This window comes from Moschus berezovskii, chromosome 18 (genome assembly GCF_049115385.1).
Source record: "Moschus berezovskii isolate FMDL1 chromosome 18, NW_MosBer_1.0, whole genome shotgun sequence".
Classification (NCBI taxonomy): Eukaryota; Metazoa; Chordata; class Mammalia; order Artiodactyla; family Moschidae; genus Moschus; species Moschus berezovskii.
Window position 1 is genome coordinate 60,567,095 of NC_142477.1, and position 17,796 is coordinate 60,584,890.

General features: G+C 35.2%; 1 protein-coding gene across 5 annotated transcripts in view; it reads left to right on the forward strand.

The window, feature by feature from the left end:
• Window positions 1–17,796, forward strand: part of KIF2A (kinesin family member 2A) — a 76,474-nt gene that overhangs the window by 31,637 nt on the left and 27,041 nt on the right. For 2 of the 5 annotated variants that reach the window (XM_088827719.1, XM_055422010.2), the window contains exons 2-7: window positions 11,672–11,766; window positions 12,154–12,273; window positions 14,031–14,085; window positions 15,103–15,225; window positions 15,773–15,873; window positions 17,614–17,709. In XM_088827719.1, coding sequence (XP_088683845.1) covers window positions 11,672–11,766; window positions 12,154–12,273; window positions 14,031–14,085; window positions 15,103–15,225; window positions 15,773–15,873; window positions 17,614–17,709 — 590 coding nt within the window. Of the gene's footprint in view, window positions 1–11,671; window positions 11,767–12,153; window positions 12,274–14,030; window positions 14,086–15,102; window positions 15,226–15,754; window positions 15,874–17,613; window positions 17,710–17,796 lie in introns of all 5 variants that reach the window. The other 3 variants (XM_055422009.2, XM_055422011.2, XM_055422012.2) reach the window with 3 other exon arrangements.

Below are 17,796 nucleotides of genomic sequence, written 5' to 3' on the forward strand. Positions count from 1 at the left end.
ATGCTATTTTATTAGTATTCTTGGATTTTTATTTTAGCTCTTGCCTTCTACATTTGCAACCAAATTATACTTTATATGCTAGACAAGGTTTATGCCAGCCTAATTGGTTGCTGGCATTTCTTAGCCTCACAGCTGCTGTGAATTCAGCTGTGAACTACATATAATAGGATCCTGTTTTCAAAGACCAAAAGGCAATTGTCAACATGTAAAACTTGTTTTTGACAAATAAATGTATGAGGTTTTATGGCACATTAAATAATACCAATAGCAACCTTAAGTAACCATCTTAATTTAAAGATTAGAAAATCCTGAAATGTAGAATTCATATGTTCGTTATTTTTTCATCACTGGGGCAAAGGTGGCTTGAATTCAGGTGTTTGTTCTTCTGTTCATTTGCAGGTTTTTTTCTTTTTTTAAAAAATCATTTGTCTTCATATTTACTAACAGATTTTTAAAAATTGAGAGCTGAACTTTTTCCATTTTATTTCTCCATGACAGAAAGTTGAGGCTTAAAATGATGTAAAGATATTTCTTAAAATGAACTAAACATAAAACTTTGAAATAAAAATTATGAATTCAAAATATTTTTATATTTACATTACTTGAATTAGTAAATATTATTTTTATAAATTATTCTGACATCTATATTTGGAGTGAAATTTACATTTCTTTTAGGTTTAACCATATGAAATTGTCATTTTTTAGGTTAAAAATATGGACTGTTTTTTCCTTCTTATAGTTATGATAGTTCTTTTGTGATTTAATTATATTTAAAAATCTGTTAGTTCTCAAAGATAGAAACCAAGAAGATCTGTTTTTAAACAATAAATTCATCTCCCACTGAGGTCAGTAATCTGTTTCTAAAAGTCAGATGTTTTGTGTAGAAAATGCTGCCTGGGAATCTATTTGCCTTTATTATAAATAGGAAAAAGTTGCAGTTTTAATCATCAACTCAGACTAGGACTTCCTTCTGTCCAGTGGTTAAGTCTCTGCACTTCCAATGCAGGGGACGTGGGTTCTATCCCTAACTGCAGAAGCTAAGATTCTGTTTGCCATGCAGTGTCATAAAAAAAAAAAGTAACAATGGCAAGCCACTCTAGTACTCTTGCCTAGAAAATCCCATGGATGGAGGAGCCTGGTAGGCTGCAGTCTGTGGGGTCGCTAAGGGTCGGACACGACTGAGCGACTTCACTTTAACTTTTCACTTTCACACATTGGAGAAGGAAATGGCAACCCACTCCAGTGTTCTTGCCTGGAGAATCCCAGGGAAAGGGGAGCCTGGTGGGCTTCCGTAAATGGGATCACACAGAGTCGGACACGACTGAAGTGACTTAGCAGTAGCAGCAACTGACCTTATAAATCCACCTGCATATAAGATACTGTTACATTTAACAAACAATAAATAAGGGTACCAAATCAGTTCCGTTCAGTTGCTCAGTCGTGTCCAACTCTTTGTGACCCAAATCCATTACATATACAATAAAATCTTTTCTTCCATTATAATTGCTGTTTCCCTGTCCTCGCTATTTCCTTTCAACATTTTCTTAAATGTTTGGGACCTCATTCAGCACAGGGCCAAACAAGGGCTAAATAAATATAAACGGCTGTGGAAATACATTTAGGACAAGCACACCGTGTCAGAAAGCTGCTGCACTGAGTGTCATGCCTGTGTTTTGTATCACTTTGGTACTTTGTGTGCTTTTTTATTGTGATTCTGACCATCTATCAGTTATGTTTGGAATGTAACTCAGAACATTTCTTTGCACATTCTTGTTTAAAATGCAAATTGAGTTTTGGCATGTTCAGATATAAATCTTCTCCTATTTAAACACTGGCCAAAATATCTTACATTGAGAAATAATTTTTTGAAGTTTGGGTATTAAAAACCAAGAGGTATTTTCATGGGAAAATGATTGGAAAGACATTTGCAGGATTTCCCTGTTTTTGTCAGAACTTTGCAAATATTTTTTTACTTCTCTCTCAACAGATGACATTTTCTGCACTGTAATTTGTCTTTATAAGTAGGTTGAAGTAATGCTGAAAACTTTAAAATCTGTGTCTAGATTATTAAGTTTTAAAAAGTAGTGTTTTGAAACGGTAAGAGTTATTAATTTACATAATAGTATTGCTTTTAATATTATAGTGTGAACTTAATAGCTTTCAAATCTAACTTTCATTTTCTGTGAATATGAAATATGACTTAAAGATGGTTTGACACTTCTGGTCAGAATAGTAGAATAAAATTCATGTACTCGCATCCATATACCCCAGATATGAGAAAACCTTTAAAAAGACATAGCTGAGCTCAAGAACAAGGTATCACCATGGATCAGAAATACTAAGGGATGAGTGAGGCTGAGCAGGTAGTGCTGCTGGTGGTGGTTTAGTCGCTAAGTTGTCTCCAGCTCTTGTGACCCTATGGACTACATACAGCCTGCCAGCATCCTCTGTCTGTGGGATTTCAGGCAAAGGTAGGTAGCTAAAGTTTGATTCTGAAGGATGATGGGGGACCAAAAAAAAAGAAAAGAGTCAGGTTCACTGTTTGAAGACGAAGACTTGTGACTCCTCTTTAAAGATGCTGATACAAAAAAAAATTTCCTGGTGATTTGCTCCGCAGAGCTGGATTTAAAGGAAATTTTCCTCCAAGGGAGGCAATCCAGTCTAATTAAGGTAGAAATACAAGGGTACTACTCAGCCGCTGTGCACAGGCTAAATCAGACCAATCATTTGTGGCTTTATCTGTTCTGACTGGTGACGTATCTCACAATAGGATTACTGAGAGTCAAAGAATCATAAAGAAAATTAGGAAATAGTTTGAACAATAACAAAAGTACTACCTATGAAAATTTTTAAGATGCTGCTAAAGCTGCTCTTGGAGAGAAATGTGTAGCTTTATTTGCTTATAAGGAAAAAAAAAGATAAAGATGAATCCACCTTAAGAATTTAAGAAAAAAAAAATACCCAAAGTAAGTAAGTTGAAAGTAAGAAATAAGGACCAAAAACAGTAGTTAAATATTTAATAACATATAGTAAAGAGGCTCAGCAAACAGAAGTGTTGTTCTTGGGAAAGACAAAATTGACAAATCTCAGATGATTTATCAAGGAAAAAAGCTGAAAAAGTAGGAATAAAAAGTGATTATCATTACAGATGCCACAGACATTCAGCTTAATAGCCCCAAATGTGGAACCTTAAAAATATAATTATCAAAACAATCAAGAATGGAAAACTACAGCAATCTTATATTAAGGAAATTGAATCTTCTCACAAATAAAACCCTAAACCAAAGTGACTTTAACCAGTATCCACCAAACACTCAAGTTTCAAATAATTCTTGTTTTATACGAAGTATTCCAGAATAAGGTTGGCATGAGAAGGAAAAACTTCTGGCCAGTATTAAGCTTGATAAATGATGTAAAAGTCTAAAACAAAATATTCGGTGCAATTCTAATCAGAATCTTAACAGGTGGGGTTTTTTATTGCTAATTTATTTTATTTTTGGACCTTGACAAGCTGATTCTAAAATTTATACAGATCTGCAGAAGTCTTAAGAAGACCCAGAGAAACTTAAAGAACAATAAGAATATCTGGTAAAATAAGCTCTTACTTTACCAGATAGCACGATTTATTGCAAAACTATAAAAGTAATAAGACAATGTAGTTTTGACCCAGGAGTAAAGAAATAGGCTTGTGTGAATGCTTGGAATTTGATGGGTAGTTTTGCAGATAAGTAGAAGGAAGGGCTTTTCAGGAAATAGCCCTGGAGAAATTTGTTTTTCATGGGGGAAGAATGGAAATTGTGTTACCATACACAAATATCAAAATAACAGTGGATTACAGCATTGGAAGGATTGATGCTAAAGCTGAAACTCCAATACTTTGGCCACCTCATGCGACGAGTTGATTCACTGGAAAAGACTCTGATGCTGGGAAGGATTGGGGGCGGGAGGAGACAGGGACGACAGAGAATAAGATGGCTGGATGGCATCACCGACTCGATGGACATGAGTTTGAGTGAACTCCGGGAGTTGGTGATGGACAGGGAGGCCTGGCGTGCTGTGATTCATGGGGTCGCAAAGAGAGTCGGACATGACTGAGCGACTGAACTGAACTAAACAGCCTTGAATACAAAAGGCTTTATAAAACTTCATTTTTAAAAAAGTTTTTATTAGAGTGTAGTTGATTTACAATGTTGCATTTGTTCCTGCTCTATTGCAAAGTGTATCTGTTTTATATTATATGTATATATATATATTCTCTTTAGATTCTTTCCCCATATTGATCATTACAGAGTATTGAAAAGAATTTCATGTGAGTCCTGTAAAACATTAGAAGAAAATATAAGAAACTTTCTTAATGATCTGAGTCTCAGCAAGAATTTTTTGACGTAAAAAGCCATAATTGAGAAAAAAATATGTATATATATTTGACTACATTAAAATTAATCTAGTTCATCAAAAGACACATAAAAAAAGTGAAAAGATAAGCCACAGCTTTGGAGGAAGTGTTTGTTACCCATGTAACAGAAGATTTATTACTAAGGAAATATATAGCGAATTTCTGTAGAGAAATCGTTTAAAAAAATTCTTTAAAACACATGAAAGGCCTGAATGCCCAGTGAACTCGAAATAGGCATAACTTCATTAAGCTAGAGAAATTAGAACCACAGTGTGATATATTAAATCTGACAAATATTTTAAGTATTATTTTGATTATGGAGTAATTGATAGTGGGATTACAAATCTTTACAGGTACAGCCACTATAAGAAACATCATAACACTAACTGGAAAAGCTATAGATGTGTTTACTCTGTATTTCTTCTCATTGTATGTTCAGAATACTTGTATATTTGTATCAGTACACTTACGTAGGAATGCCTGCAGCACCATTCCTAACAGTGGAATCATAAAAACAGATGTCCATCAGCAGAATGAATTTTGGCATATTCGTATATAGTGAAAATGAATGGGCATAAAGGGAGGCCTGGTGTGCTGCGGTTCATGGGGTCGCAAAGAGTCAGACACAGCTGAGCCACTGAAATGAACTGAACTGAAATGAGTGAACAGTGACAGAAGGGAATCTTGGGGAAAAAGTGTTTTGCAAAAGAAAGAAGTCTTAAAAGTAGTGTCCGTTTATGTACAGTTTAAAAATAGGCCAACTTTAGGTTGTTGTGTGTGTTACATTTATAAGTGAAAAAACTGTAAAGAAAAGCCACAGTATGATTATCTCAGATGTCAGAGTTTGGGTTACTTCAGTTGGAGGGGAAAGGGGGAGGAAGGAAGAAGTTTCCCTGGGGTGGGGGGGTGGAGCAGGAGGATGTGAGGTTTCAAAGGTATTGATTCTTAACCTGGCTCATACACAGCTGTTTGCTCTATTATGTTTTCAAGCGTAGATGTGAGTGTGATATAGCTTACAAGTTACAAGTTGATGGGGAATCAGAGTCAAATAACAATTAAGGATAGAGTATAGGAATATTTTCAAACCAGAGAAATGGGATGGTCACATGGAGGGCCACATGGGAAGATTGTCACAGGTTCTAGAAAAGATATTTCTAACCTTGATTTGTCTATGAGCGTGTGATTCTGTATCTGTAGGTGTCTTATTAACGCCAGTGCATGACTGTTAAGAACATAGACTTAGGATAAATTACACCATTGTTCCACCATTTCTTAGCATCATTTTCCCAGTCATCCAGGCTCAAATTTTCCTGTAATACTTACACAGTATTTATCACTAAATCATGGTGATTTTTTCCCTTTGAAAAATCTCATTTATCTGTCCCTCTTTTTATTATATAACACTTTTGTTTACAGGTGATTACCATTTGACTTTTGAAGAAATCAAATTGTAAATTTTTACTACAATAAAGTAAAATATTTGAGTATCTCAACTGAGCTTTATATCAAACAGACAAAAAAATCTTCAAAGGCATTTTGGGAATTCAGTCTTAGAAATTTTTTTTCAAGGACATTATTTGGTAATAGTAATAAATAGTAATAAAACCCCCCATGCTGCAAAGATGCTCCATATATTTCTAGTTGGATATTTCTGCTTTTCTGGCAGAAAGCAAACACTCAAGACTTCATTGGTTCATTCAGATCCACTCTTTTTATTCTTTTCTTATTGCTGGAATTTCACATTCATTTCTTATTGGATGAGTAAACTGAACTGTGGAAGAGATAAACCAACATTTTCTCGATTCTGCCCTACTCAATATCTAGAGTTTAGTCTTAACTGGTGGATCAGCTGCTTTTGACTCGAGAAGCTCTATACAGTCAGCAAAAACAAGACCAGGAACTGACTGTGGCTCAGATCATGAACTTCTCATTGCAAAATTCAGATTTAAATTGAAGAAAGTAGGGAAAACCACTAGACTGAATGTGGTTATTACCTAAATCAAATCCCTTATGATTATACAGTGGAAGTATCAAATAGATTCAGGGATTAGATCTGATAGATAGAGTTCCTGAAGAACTATGGATGGAGGTTTGTAACATTGTACAGGAGGCCATGATCAAAACCATTCCCCCAAAAAAGAAATGCAAAAAGGCAAAATGGTTGTCTGAGGAGGCCTTACAAATAGCTGAGAAAAGAAGAGAAGCTAAAGGCAAAGGAGAAAAGGAAAGATATACCCATCTGAATGCAGACTTCCAAAGAATAGCAAGGAGAGATAAGAAAGCCTTCCTCAGTGATCAGTGTAAAGAAATAGAGGAAAACAATAGAATGGGAGAGACTAGAGATCTCTTCAAGAAAGTTAGAGATACCAAGGAACATTTCATGCAGATGGGCACAATAAAGGACATAAATGGCATGGACCTAACAGAAGCAGAGGATATTAAGAAGAGGTGGCAAGAATATACAGAAGAACTATACAAAAAAATCTTCACGACCTAGATAATCACGATGGTGTGAGCCAGATATCCTCTAATGTGAAGTCAAGTGGGCCTTAGGAAGTATCACTACAAGCAAAGCTAGTGGAGGTGATGGAATTCCAGCTGAGCTTTTTCAAATCTTAAAAGATAATGCTGTTAAAGTGCTGCACTCAGTATGCCAGCAAATTTGGAAAACTCAGCAGTTGGCCACAGGACTAGAAAAGGTCAATTTTCATTCCAATCCCAAGGAAAGGCAATGCCAAAGAATGTTTAAACTACCACACAGTTGCACTCATCTCACACACTAGCAAAGTAAGGCTCAAAATTCTCCAAACTAGCTTCAACAGTACAGGAACTGAGAACTTCCAGATTTTCCAGCTGGATTTAGAAAAGGCAGGGGAACCAGAGATCTAATTGCCAATATCTGTTGGATTATCGAAAAAGCAAGAGAGTTGCAGAAAAACATCTGCTTTATTGACTATGTCAAAGCCTTTGACTGTGTGGATCACAACAAACTGGAAAATTCTTCAAAAGATGAAAATATCAGACCACCTGACCTGCCTCCTGAGGAATCTGTATGCAGGTCAAGAAGCAACAGTGAGAACTGGACATGGAACAACAGACTGGTTCCAGATAGGGAAAGGAGTACTTCAAGGCTGTGTGTTGTCACCGTGCTTATTTAACTTACATGCAGAGTGCATCATGTGAAATGCTGAACTGGGTGAAACAAGCTGGAATCAAGATTGTCCGGAGAAATATCAGTAATTTCAGATACGCAGATGACACCACCCTTATGGCAGAAGCTAAGAACTAAAGAGCCTCTTGATGAAAGTGAAAAGGGGAGTGGAAAAGTTAGCTTTAAAACTTAACATTCAGAAAACTAAGATCATGGCATCTGGTCCCATCACTTCATGGCAAATAGATGGGGAAACAGTGGAAACAGTGAGAGACTTTATTCTCTTGGGCTCCAAAATCATTGCAGATGGTGCTTGCAGCCATCAAATTTAAGGACGCTTGCTACTTGGAAGAAAACTTATTAAAAAGCAGAGAAATTACTTTGCTAACAAATGTCTGTCTAGTCAGAGCTTTGGTTTTTCCAGTAGTCATGTATGGATGTGAGAGTTGGACTATAAAGAAAGCTGAGCGCCAAAGAATTGGTGCTTTTGAACTGTGCTGTTGGAGAAGACTTTTGAGAGTCCCTTGGACTGCAGGGAGATCCAACCAGTCCCTCCTAAAGGAAATCAGTCCTGAATATTCATTGGAAGGACTGATGCTGAAGCTGAAACTTCAATACTTTGGCCAACTGATGCGAAGAACTGACTTATTTGAAAAGACCCTGATGCTGGAAAAGATTGAAGGCGGAAGAAAGGTATGACAGAGGATGAGATGGTTGGATGGCATCACTGACTCAATGGACATGAATGAGTTTGACTAAAGTCCAGGAGTTGGTGAATGTCAGGGAAGCCTGGCATGCTGCAGTCCATTTTGTTGCAAAGAGTCGGACATGACTGAGCTGAACTGAACAGGAAGATTTCACATGCCAAGGGGCTACTAAGTCCAGGAGCTGCGACTATTGAGCCTGCATGCCTAGAGCCCTTGCTCTTCAACAAGAGAAGCTACCCCAACAACTTGAGAGTAGCTTCCTGTTAGCACAGCTAGAGAAAAGCCGGTGTAGCAGCCGAGACCCAGTGCCACCCCCCCAAAAAAAAGAATGGTGATGTTGGTCTTGCCTTTTGAAGCATTCACATGCTTTTCCCTGTTCTCATTAATGTGGTAATTCTGTTGGGAATTGCATGGAGATCCCTATCTGTACTGCTCAAGCACAGCCTCTCCATTTCCTGCTGGATGTTATTCTTTATGGTGGTTCAGTGCTCAGATACATCTTATTTGGGGTCATTTCCTATTGAAGAAATTGTTATCACTGTGTTATGATAACCTTTATAGCAATAATCTTCTTAGCCCTACTAGTGGATATTATGGTTGGAGGCTGCTAAAGATGGTGGGTGGGGGAAGAATGACTGCTGGGTCTCAGCCTCACTACTCGTGTTATAGAGATGGTGGCAAATTCGGGGCTTGATGCAAGCCGTGGTAGCTCCTCTTAAGGGAACTTCTTCCGCTTCAGGGAGTACATTTAGCTGATAGTCTCAGGTATTAATATCTTTAAGGCTCCTTAACTTTTGAGCTCAGGCCTTTATGTTTCCTGGGAAACCTCCAGCTAGTGACTGGGCATGGTGTGAGTACTAGAGCATTTCCATTTTGGCCCTCTATGGGACTCCTTTAATGGTCAGTCTTTGCTCTGGAGCTCCCCGAAGGGTTAGCCAAGACTGTCAGATCTGCCTCATGATCTGAGGCTTTCTTTGCTCAATTGTGCTTTATGTTCCCTTTCTTTTACAGGTTTCAGATAATGCATCACAGTCTGAAAGTTTTCCATGACCAGTCCTGTTTCCTTCTCCTTTCATCTTTTACAGTAAACCTTTTGTTCTCGTAACTATCTCAACATCTGCTTCCCAGAGGACCCAACTGACATATACTATTTGTACTGGTTATTTTCCTAATTTCTGTCCAAATCAAATTTCAGTGAGCGTTACCTAATTTCCCTAAAAAGTCTCTCCCTTGAATCCTCTCAGTAGTTTCCAGTTCATCATTTCCCTCCACTCCCAAGACTTGCTTCCCTGATGTCCACTTAATCTGAATAAATGACACCACTATTTACTCGGTTGCTTTTACTTTTGTCTTCACATTTTCTAAATGGGTCCTGAACTCATATAGAACTTTTTAAGGGGAGGGAAAATACTGTGTGAGACAGAGATCAGTCAGTAAAACGAGAATTACGGTAGTCAAGGATGAATGAGGTCACAGAGGCAGGGAGGGGTCAGATCATGTAGGGCTTTGTTTCAGGACATTAGAGGCCATTGGAAGCACTTTGGCTTTTACTTTGTGTGAGATGGGAGCCACTGGAAGGTTTTGAGCAAAGGAATAATCTGACGTGGTTTTTACCAGGAATGTTTAGACTGTTCTATAAAGAATAGGCAATAGAAGAGAGAGTAGTTGGGAGAGAATTGCCGTAAATCCAAGATTAAGGCCTTGGTGATTTATACCGAGGTGATTGCAGTGGAATTGGTAAGAAATGATACTATCTAGGGTGAAACTCAGGCCAATATCATTTTATTAAAAAAAAAAACCCACAAAACTCTCTAGGAGTTTCTGGGTACACAGTGAGCATTGAGGATCTTTGCTACAGTTTATAAATGTTTCCAGGGGTATTTGGAATTTAAGCCACACAGGCATCTTCCTCATCAGTTTAATTTTAGGAGAGTGGAGAAACATAGTGATAATAGCAGGTGCTTTTGCATGTGACTGAGGTTCAAATGTATGCCAACTAATAGCTGCGTGACTGTGAGCCTCAGTTTCTTCATTTTAAAGAAAGAAATCTCTGCTTCATAGGTATGTTTGTAATGTTAAGTGAACCAGTGCAGATTTTAAATGAGCCCGTCTTTGATATATATGTGCTCACAAAGTAGTAGCTTAAAGGTCTAACCTATCATATTGGTAAAAATATTTTAAATTGATAATGCTCAGTGTTGATGAGGATATAGAAGAATAGGCCCCATCGTTGGTGGGAATATAAATAGAGACCAATTTTCAAATAACTATCAAAATTTCAGTTTCCTTAAAAGACCAAGTCTGCTTCTAGAAATTTTATTAATGATTACATTCACACTATGTACTTATACTCAGTGCAACATGTTTTAATGGCAAACAATTGGAAACAGTTTAAATTCTTAGTAAAAGAATAAATTATGATGTATTCCTTTTATAGAATGCTTATGAAGTTAAAATTAATGTTGATCCATAATGCTGTCATGGATAGATTCCAGTATATATTTTAGTTTTTTAAAAAGCACCAATATATTGCTGACAGTATATACTTAAATCTTTAATATTTGAAATTTTAACAAGATTACATGTCAGTTCAGTTCAGTTCAGTTCAGTCGCTCAGTTGTGTCCGACTCTTAGCGACCCCATGAACCACAGCATGCCAGGCCTCCCTGTCCATCACCAACTCCCGGAGCTCACTCAAACTCATGTCCATCGAGTCGGTGATGCCATCCAGCCACCTCATTTTCTGTCGTCCCCGTCTCCTCCTACCCCCAGTCGCTCCCAGCATCAGAGTCTTTTCCAGTGAGTCAACTCGTCGCATGAGGTGGCCAAAGTATTGGAGTTTCAGCTTTAGCATCAGTCCTTCCAATGAACACCCAGGATTGATCTCCTCTAGAATGGACTGGAATTTTTACATGAGCCCACATAGAAAAAATGGACTTTTTGGACTCAGATTCCGTTTCCTAATAATTTCTAAACAATTTGATCAATTGTACAGGGAATGATAGTGAAATTTAAGTTAAAAGTATTTTATATCTATATAGTATTAAAAATTGCTTCATGAATTTTTGTTATGTGTTCTTCAGGATCATTGTTGGCTCATAGTAAGGACACTTTAATGATTTGAACTATTGTAACAGTGTAAAATTTCATGCATTCCATGCCACTGTGTAACTATTTATCATGTATGCTGAAAGTAAAACTTTCAGTCTAATCCACTTTCTTGAGTCCTTGGTCTTGACAAGTAGCAAATTCATTTATGGTTCCATAGACAAAAGTTCATTCCCCAATCGCAAGAATCTGTGCAAATCCCTCGTATCATAGTCTTTTAAACTTGTAAATTATAAAATCATTTTTCACAGTGTTTAGGGACACCATAATTTGTAGCTTTTTAAAAGTGTATATTTTATTCCCACTTAGGCCGAATACATCAAGCAATGGTAACATCTTTAAATGAAGATAATGAAAGTGTAACTGTTGAGTGGATAGAAAATGGAGATACAAAAGGCAAAGAGGTATGATCACTAGGTTAAATTTTACTTCTAGTCTTAAAATCAAGATTCCAAATATGAAACAAAATCGAAGACTGTATAGTTTAATGTAGTGCACGTATCTGCTATCACTTTGAAAAACTTTCAAAGTGATTAAAAAATTTCACTCAAAGAAAGGTAGATACCTCCTGCATATCTCATGTAATTAGACATATAATCAGACCACAAAGTACTGCCTTAAGAGAGATTCTTTTAAATATATGTTGGTTGTAATTCTAGGTAATCTAATTTTTAAGGTAATACTATTCATTAGGCTGAAATTGTTTAACATTTATCCTTTTTGTATAAATGTATTTGAAAATGAAAGACTGTCTAAATTCACTCTGGAAATATATGCATTTTTAAAAACAGATTGACCTGGAGAGCATCTTTTCACTTAACCCTGACCTTGTACCAGATGAAGAAATAGAGCCCAGTCCAGAGACACCCCCACCTCCAACATCCTCAGCCAAAGTAAACAAAATTGTAAAGGTTAGTGATACAAATTCAAAGCAAGGGGTTTGTGTGTGTATTCTTGTTTGAAATGGGACTGTGAAGAGTATGTATTTGTTTGCTTTTAGAAAAACCTTAAATCTTTCTGCCATCTACATGTATATATACACACACGTACTTTAAAGGATTGAAAAGTTATCTAATTCACAATTGTAGATCCTGGAAATTTCATGACTGGTTAGGATTTTTCCTCAGACTAGTAGTTTATTAGAAGACATTGGTCAAAATCGTTTGCTTGTTAGTATTTGTTGAGTGAATACGTATGACTTTGATAAAGAAAAAATTAGTTTCTTTTTCATAATAAATTCCCATTTTAGTAGTATTTTCAAATAGTAATTCTACTGTTTAGATTTATTTTTAAAAATGAGATGACATTTTAGTTTTAACTATTTCTGTGTTATCTGTGAAGATAAATTTTAAAACCATGCTATGCCCCTCCTAACAGTTAAAAATGTATGTGATTTTTAAATTATTTTAAAGTAATTCTTCTCTATTGAAATGTCTCAATGTTAAAACTTTATATCAAAATACAACTTTTTAAAAATCAGATAGTCCCTGACCGTTGTTAAATCTGCAATTCTTTGTGTTCAAAAATTTTTACTACATTGTTGATTTTATCTTCTACAAAGATTAATAAGATTTTAGCTCTGTAGGAGGAGCTCACTGTCTTGCATGGAAGACATTCATAGGCATCCACATATAATATGATAGAAACTCAACAATATCAGCAAAACATTCTGCTTTTATGAACGTAAGACATTTTCAATTCATATAATTTCAGCATATTGAGAATCACTGCTTAGAGATCCCCCTTAGAATTACTCTCTTGTAAATGGACTGTTTTTCATATTTGGCTTCACAGCCTTGAAGGATCTTCATAGTTTATCCTTCTTAGGAACCTTTGCTGTGTATTAGAATCACCTGGAAGTTTTTCAGAATACGCTGATTCCTAACCCCACTCCTAGAGATTCAGTTTTATTTTATCTAAAGAGTGGGCCTAGCATCAATATTCTTTTAATAGTAGCCATCTGATTTGATATGTAGTTAGCATTGAAACTCACGGCATTATTTGGTATCTTTTTTTTTTAGGTGAATAAAGTCAAGTCTTAGTAGATAAATAATAGGACCAAAAACTTCCTGCCCTTATGTACTCAGTTTGAAGTCTTTAAAAGTCTAATGAAACCTTTTAGAAAAACCAACAGTGTATTTCATAGTATTTTGATGTTTCAGTTTAACAATGAGCAATACATTGCCTAAAAATTCTGTTTTGTTAACTTACCCCTGACATCCAAAGATGAAATGTATTACATGATTTTGGCAGGATAGCATGATGATTAAAAAACACACACTTTAATGAAATTATTTAATCTGTTTTTGCTTCAGTTTCCTCATCTGTGAATCCAGAATAGCAATAATAATGAGCTCATAGGGTTGTTGTGAAGATTAAATGAATTAATACATATGAAGCCCTTAGAACAGTACCTGGCTTATTTTACTTCCTGCCTATTTTGGGACAGTGGCAGGATATTTAAATAAACTTGAATATTGATGGCATTACTGGTAATTTATTATAAGATAATTTTAGTTTTTTTCCATTTATTTTTTCCCTTTTTTCCATTTGGCTTTGTATTATTGTATGTCTGTCTATTTTTGTTTAATTAAGGGAAGCTGATTATGATAGATGTATATATGAAGAATAAAGAGAGAAAGTAAAATGAATGTTTTCTCTATTATAGAATCGACGGACTGTGGCTTCTATTAAGAATGAGCCTCCTCCAAGAGATAATAGAGGTAAAATTTTATATATTAATTTTGCCTATGGCCCTGCCAAGGTAAATCAAAAGTAAACATTACCCTGGTGTTATTATTCATTTAAACTTTACATGGCTAATGTTTAAGATTGGTATCTTTTTGATTTCCCAAGACAATAATGTCAGTGATATCTAAAAAATGATTTGTAAAGGTGTATGATAAATGTGAAACTCCATGTTATATGCAGTTTTGATTCATCTTATTTACTCAGTCATTTTTCAGATTTGAAGAGAGTATGAGAAACAAAGGAATGGGGAAGTAGTCAATTGATTTAACAAGGGTACATTTATCATTGACATTTTTACGTAATTTTCTGACTAACAGACTTTTAAAAAGTATCATGGGTAACTGAAGACAAGTTGAATAGGTATAAATTGTAGTTAATTTCAGGACTCTCGTATGTTTTCAGCTGAGTGACGTAAAGCACAGTTAATTCTTTTCTGCTCTTCGGAATGGTCCTTTCTAATAGTGATGTTTCCTTGTATGTACAAATGATGAGGCAGGACAGCCGTAGGTATTAGGGGAGAGATTCAAGGTAGAGGGAAAGCCCCACACTCTCAGCACTATTCTTTGAGTCTTTGAAAATTTACATTTTTTTGTGAAATGTGATGTTTATATTTAACTCAATGTTGTTTCTTCCACTTTTGTAACATCCACAATAGGAAATTCTCTGTTGAAGATTTGCGTATTTGAGGAGCAGAGTGGGATTTAAAATACAAAGAGGGTTGAAATACTTTTACATTATTACTTTCTATATGTCTGAATTGTTTGAGTTTTTCAAAATGAGAGTGCATATAAAATCTGTATTTTGCCCACATTTTTTTAAATCAAGCTTGGCTTTGGTTTTTATATAAATTATTCAGGTTGAGTTTTGTAGCTACAATTATATTGGTAAAACCTAAGTCTGTACATGTTACTTTGAAAACCTTTCAGCTTGTCAGTGTATTGAACAGAATTGAGTATTACATATATTTAAAAATTGTGTTTCCCTTTCAGTGGTTGGTTCTGCACGTGCACGGCCTAGTCAGCTTCCTGAACAGTCTTCCTCTGCACAACAGAATGGTAGTGTTTCAGATATATCTCCAGTTCAAGCTGCAAAAAAGGAATTTGGACCCCCTTGTATGTAAATCATGTATCAAGGATTCAGTCATTTTAGTCATACATGTAACTTCTCTTGGTCAACTTTATAATTGCAAGCTTAATTGCAGGTTTTATTTTTACCATTGTGGAAAATTTTTGTTGTTGTTAGTCTATTAATTGGGTTTTTCAATGTGTATTTCGGAAGAAAAAATTTATAAATATAAAACTATAACAGTGTTTCAGTTGCTTTAAATTTAAAATTCTGGCCAGATGATCTTAACAGATGTTACAGAAGAAATATGCTCCTTTATCCTTACCAGTTCAAAGATCTTTGATTCTAAACCAAGAGATGACATGTAGCAGTATGTTCGAGTCACTTTTCATGACTCTTACTCATATTTTGTCCTGTTCCTAGTTTTGTTAAAGCAGCTCATAAGTTCACATATTTGTCATGGGCATGTTTTGTCACTGTGTACCTTTTTTTGGGTGTATGTGGTAAAATTACATTGATACATAAAATTTTTCTGTGTAAGTACAGTACTCTAAAAAGAAATATATACTTCTACAGCTCATCTTTTTCTTCTAGCACGTAGAAAATCTAATTGTGTGAAAGAGGTAGAGAAATTGCAAGAAAAACGAGAAAAAAGGAGACTGCAACAGCAAGAACTTAGAGAAAAAAGAGCCCAGGTTTGTAACGGAAACATATTTTGTTTATGCACCACAAAGATTTTACTATGTCAGTGAATGTGATTGGCTTATGAAAAAATAACTCCTTTAAAGATTTCAATATACTTCCTTAGATTGGCATTGAGGAAAAATATAAACTCTTGAAAAAATAAGTTATTAACAGATTTTTTTTTTACTACATAAATTTCTCAAGTTTAGTTGGTGTGTCTTAGTCCTGAGGCTTTTTCCATGTTGAATAGTAAGCCATTGTGCTGCAGAATTCTAATAGATTTATAACAGCAAGAATAATAGGATTTTAGGTTTCTTAAAAGGACTAAAAATGCATTCTGATAGTACCAGTTAAAGTGTATGGTTATACTATAAATGTTACTGTTGTTTTTCCATGGTTAATAAGTTGAACATATAATGAAAGAGTGGAAATTTGTTGTGTGTTGATTTACGCTCGATGTTGAGAGTGTAGCTCTGTCATGCGCCTCTTCTTACATTTCTTTTAGATGGTTAGCAAAATTTTACCAGCAATGGAAAATTGCATAGAGGACTGGTCTTTTATCTCTACAAGTCTTCACATTTTTTACTGTTGTACAAATAATTCTTCCATTGTGCTTATATTGTAACTATTATACTCTCAGAACTCATTTCCTGTAATGAAATACCAGGATTGTTTCCTTATTTAGGAGTATGTTCAAATGCCCTTAATCATAAAAATGTTGTGTTGTGGAATCATTATAATATTCAACCTGAATAAATCAGCTTATATCTGAAAGTGACCTGAGAATGACCGGTTAGGTTTTGAAATAAATGATGCTGATATCTACTGATACTTAGCACAGATGCCACCTTGTGTCTCCTGTGGGTACTTCATAATGTTTTTATCTATGAACTCTTTACATTCTACTTCTCAGTTGATATAGTTGGTGTTATTTCCCAAAAGGTTAATTGGAAGTATGTTACAGTAACAGTTTTGAAATTGAGTTGTACTCGAAGCAAATCTGCAATAAAATACCTGGGGAAAAAAAACTGACTTAAAATATTTAATGATTTATACTCATGGCCTGGCTAGGAAGGGCTGTTAGCTATTGCTATTTGTATCTTAATCAGAATTTTCTCAGTTTTGAAGCAAAAAAATAAATTTCTGTTAGCATTCAATAATTTGAATTTTAAAGATTTAAAAAATTGTCTTGGCTTCCAGTTCCTTTAAATCCTATATCCTGTTGGTTTGGAACTGTTTTATACCATGCCTTAGTTTTTTTTTTAGAGACTGAGTAAAAATAGGACATGAACATAAGTGAATCCATAGTTCTGTTTTCCTGGAACATTGAATTAGGAATTGGAAATAAGAATCTGATTAAATGCATTTTTCTAAGAATTTCAGCTTTTCTAGAGTTCTTTTTTGATGTTTAGGATGAGTACTGTTTCTCTTGCTCAATCTTCTAGGACAGTTAAGGTATGTGTATAACATTTGAAAAAAGACAAGGGTGGGTTTAATAAGCAGTATTTGGTTTGGAGTTAACAGCTTGCACATAGACGAACAGAATTGTGTTTATAAAATAAAAGTAATTTCTGGGCAGTTACTGATCTTGAACTCTGAAACTGTATCACATCTCTGGTTTGAGTTTGGGCTTGGCTATATTACTAGTGAGTGACACAATTTATTACTTTAATTTTCAAACCATGTATAAATGCAACAAATGCTACTTTATTGTAATTATAATAAATGATAAATTCTCTGTCTTCTTACAGGATGTTGATGCTACAAACCCAAATTATGAAATTATGTGTATGATCAGAGACTTTAGAGGCAGTTTGGATTATAGACCGTTAACAACTGCAGATCCTGTAAGATTCTGTGTAAATGATTGCCCTGGAACTTTTTATGCTGTGAATAAAAATATGTTTGATATCCCCTAAATTAATATTGTATTT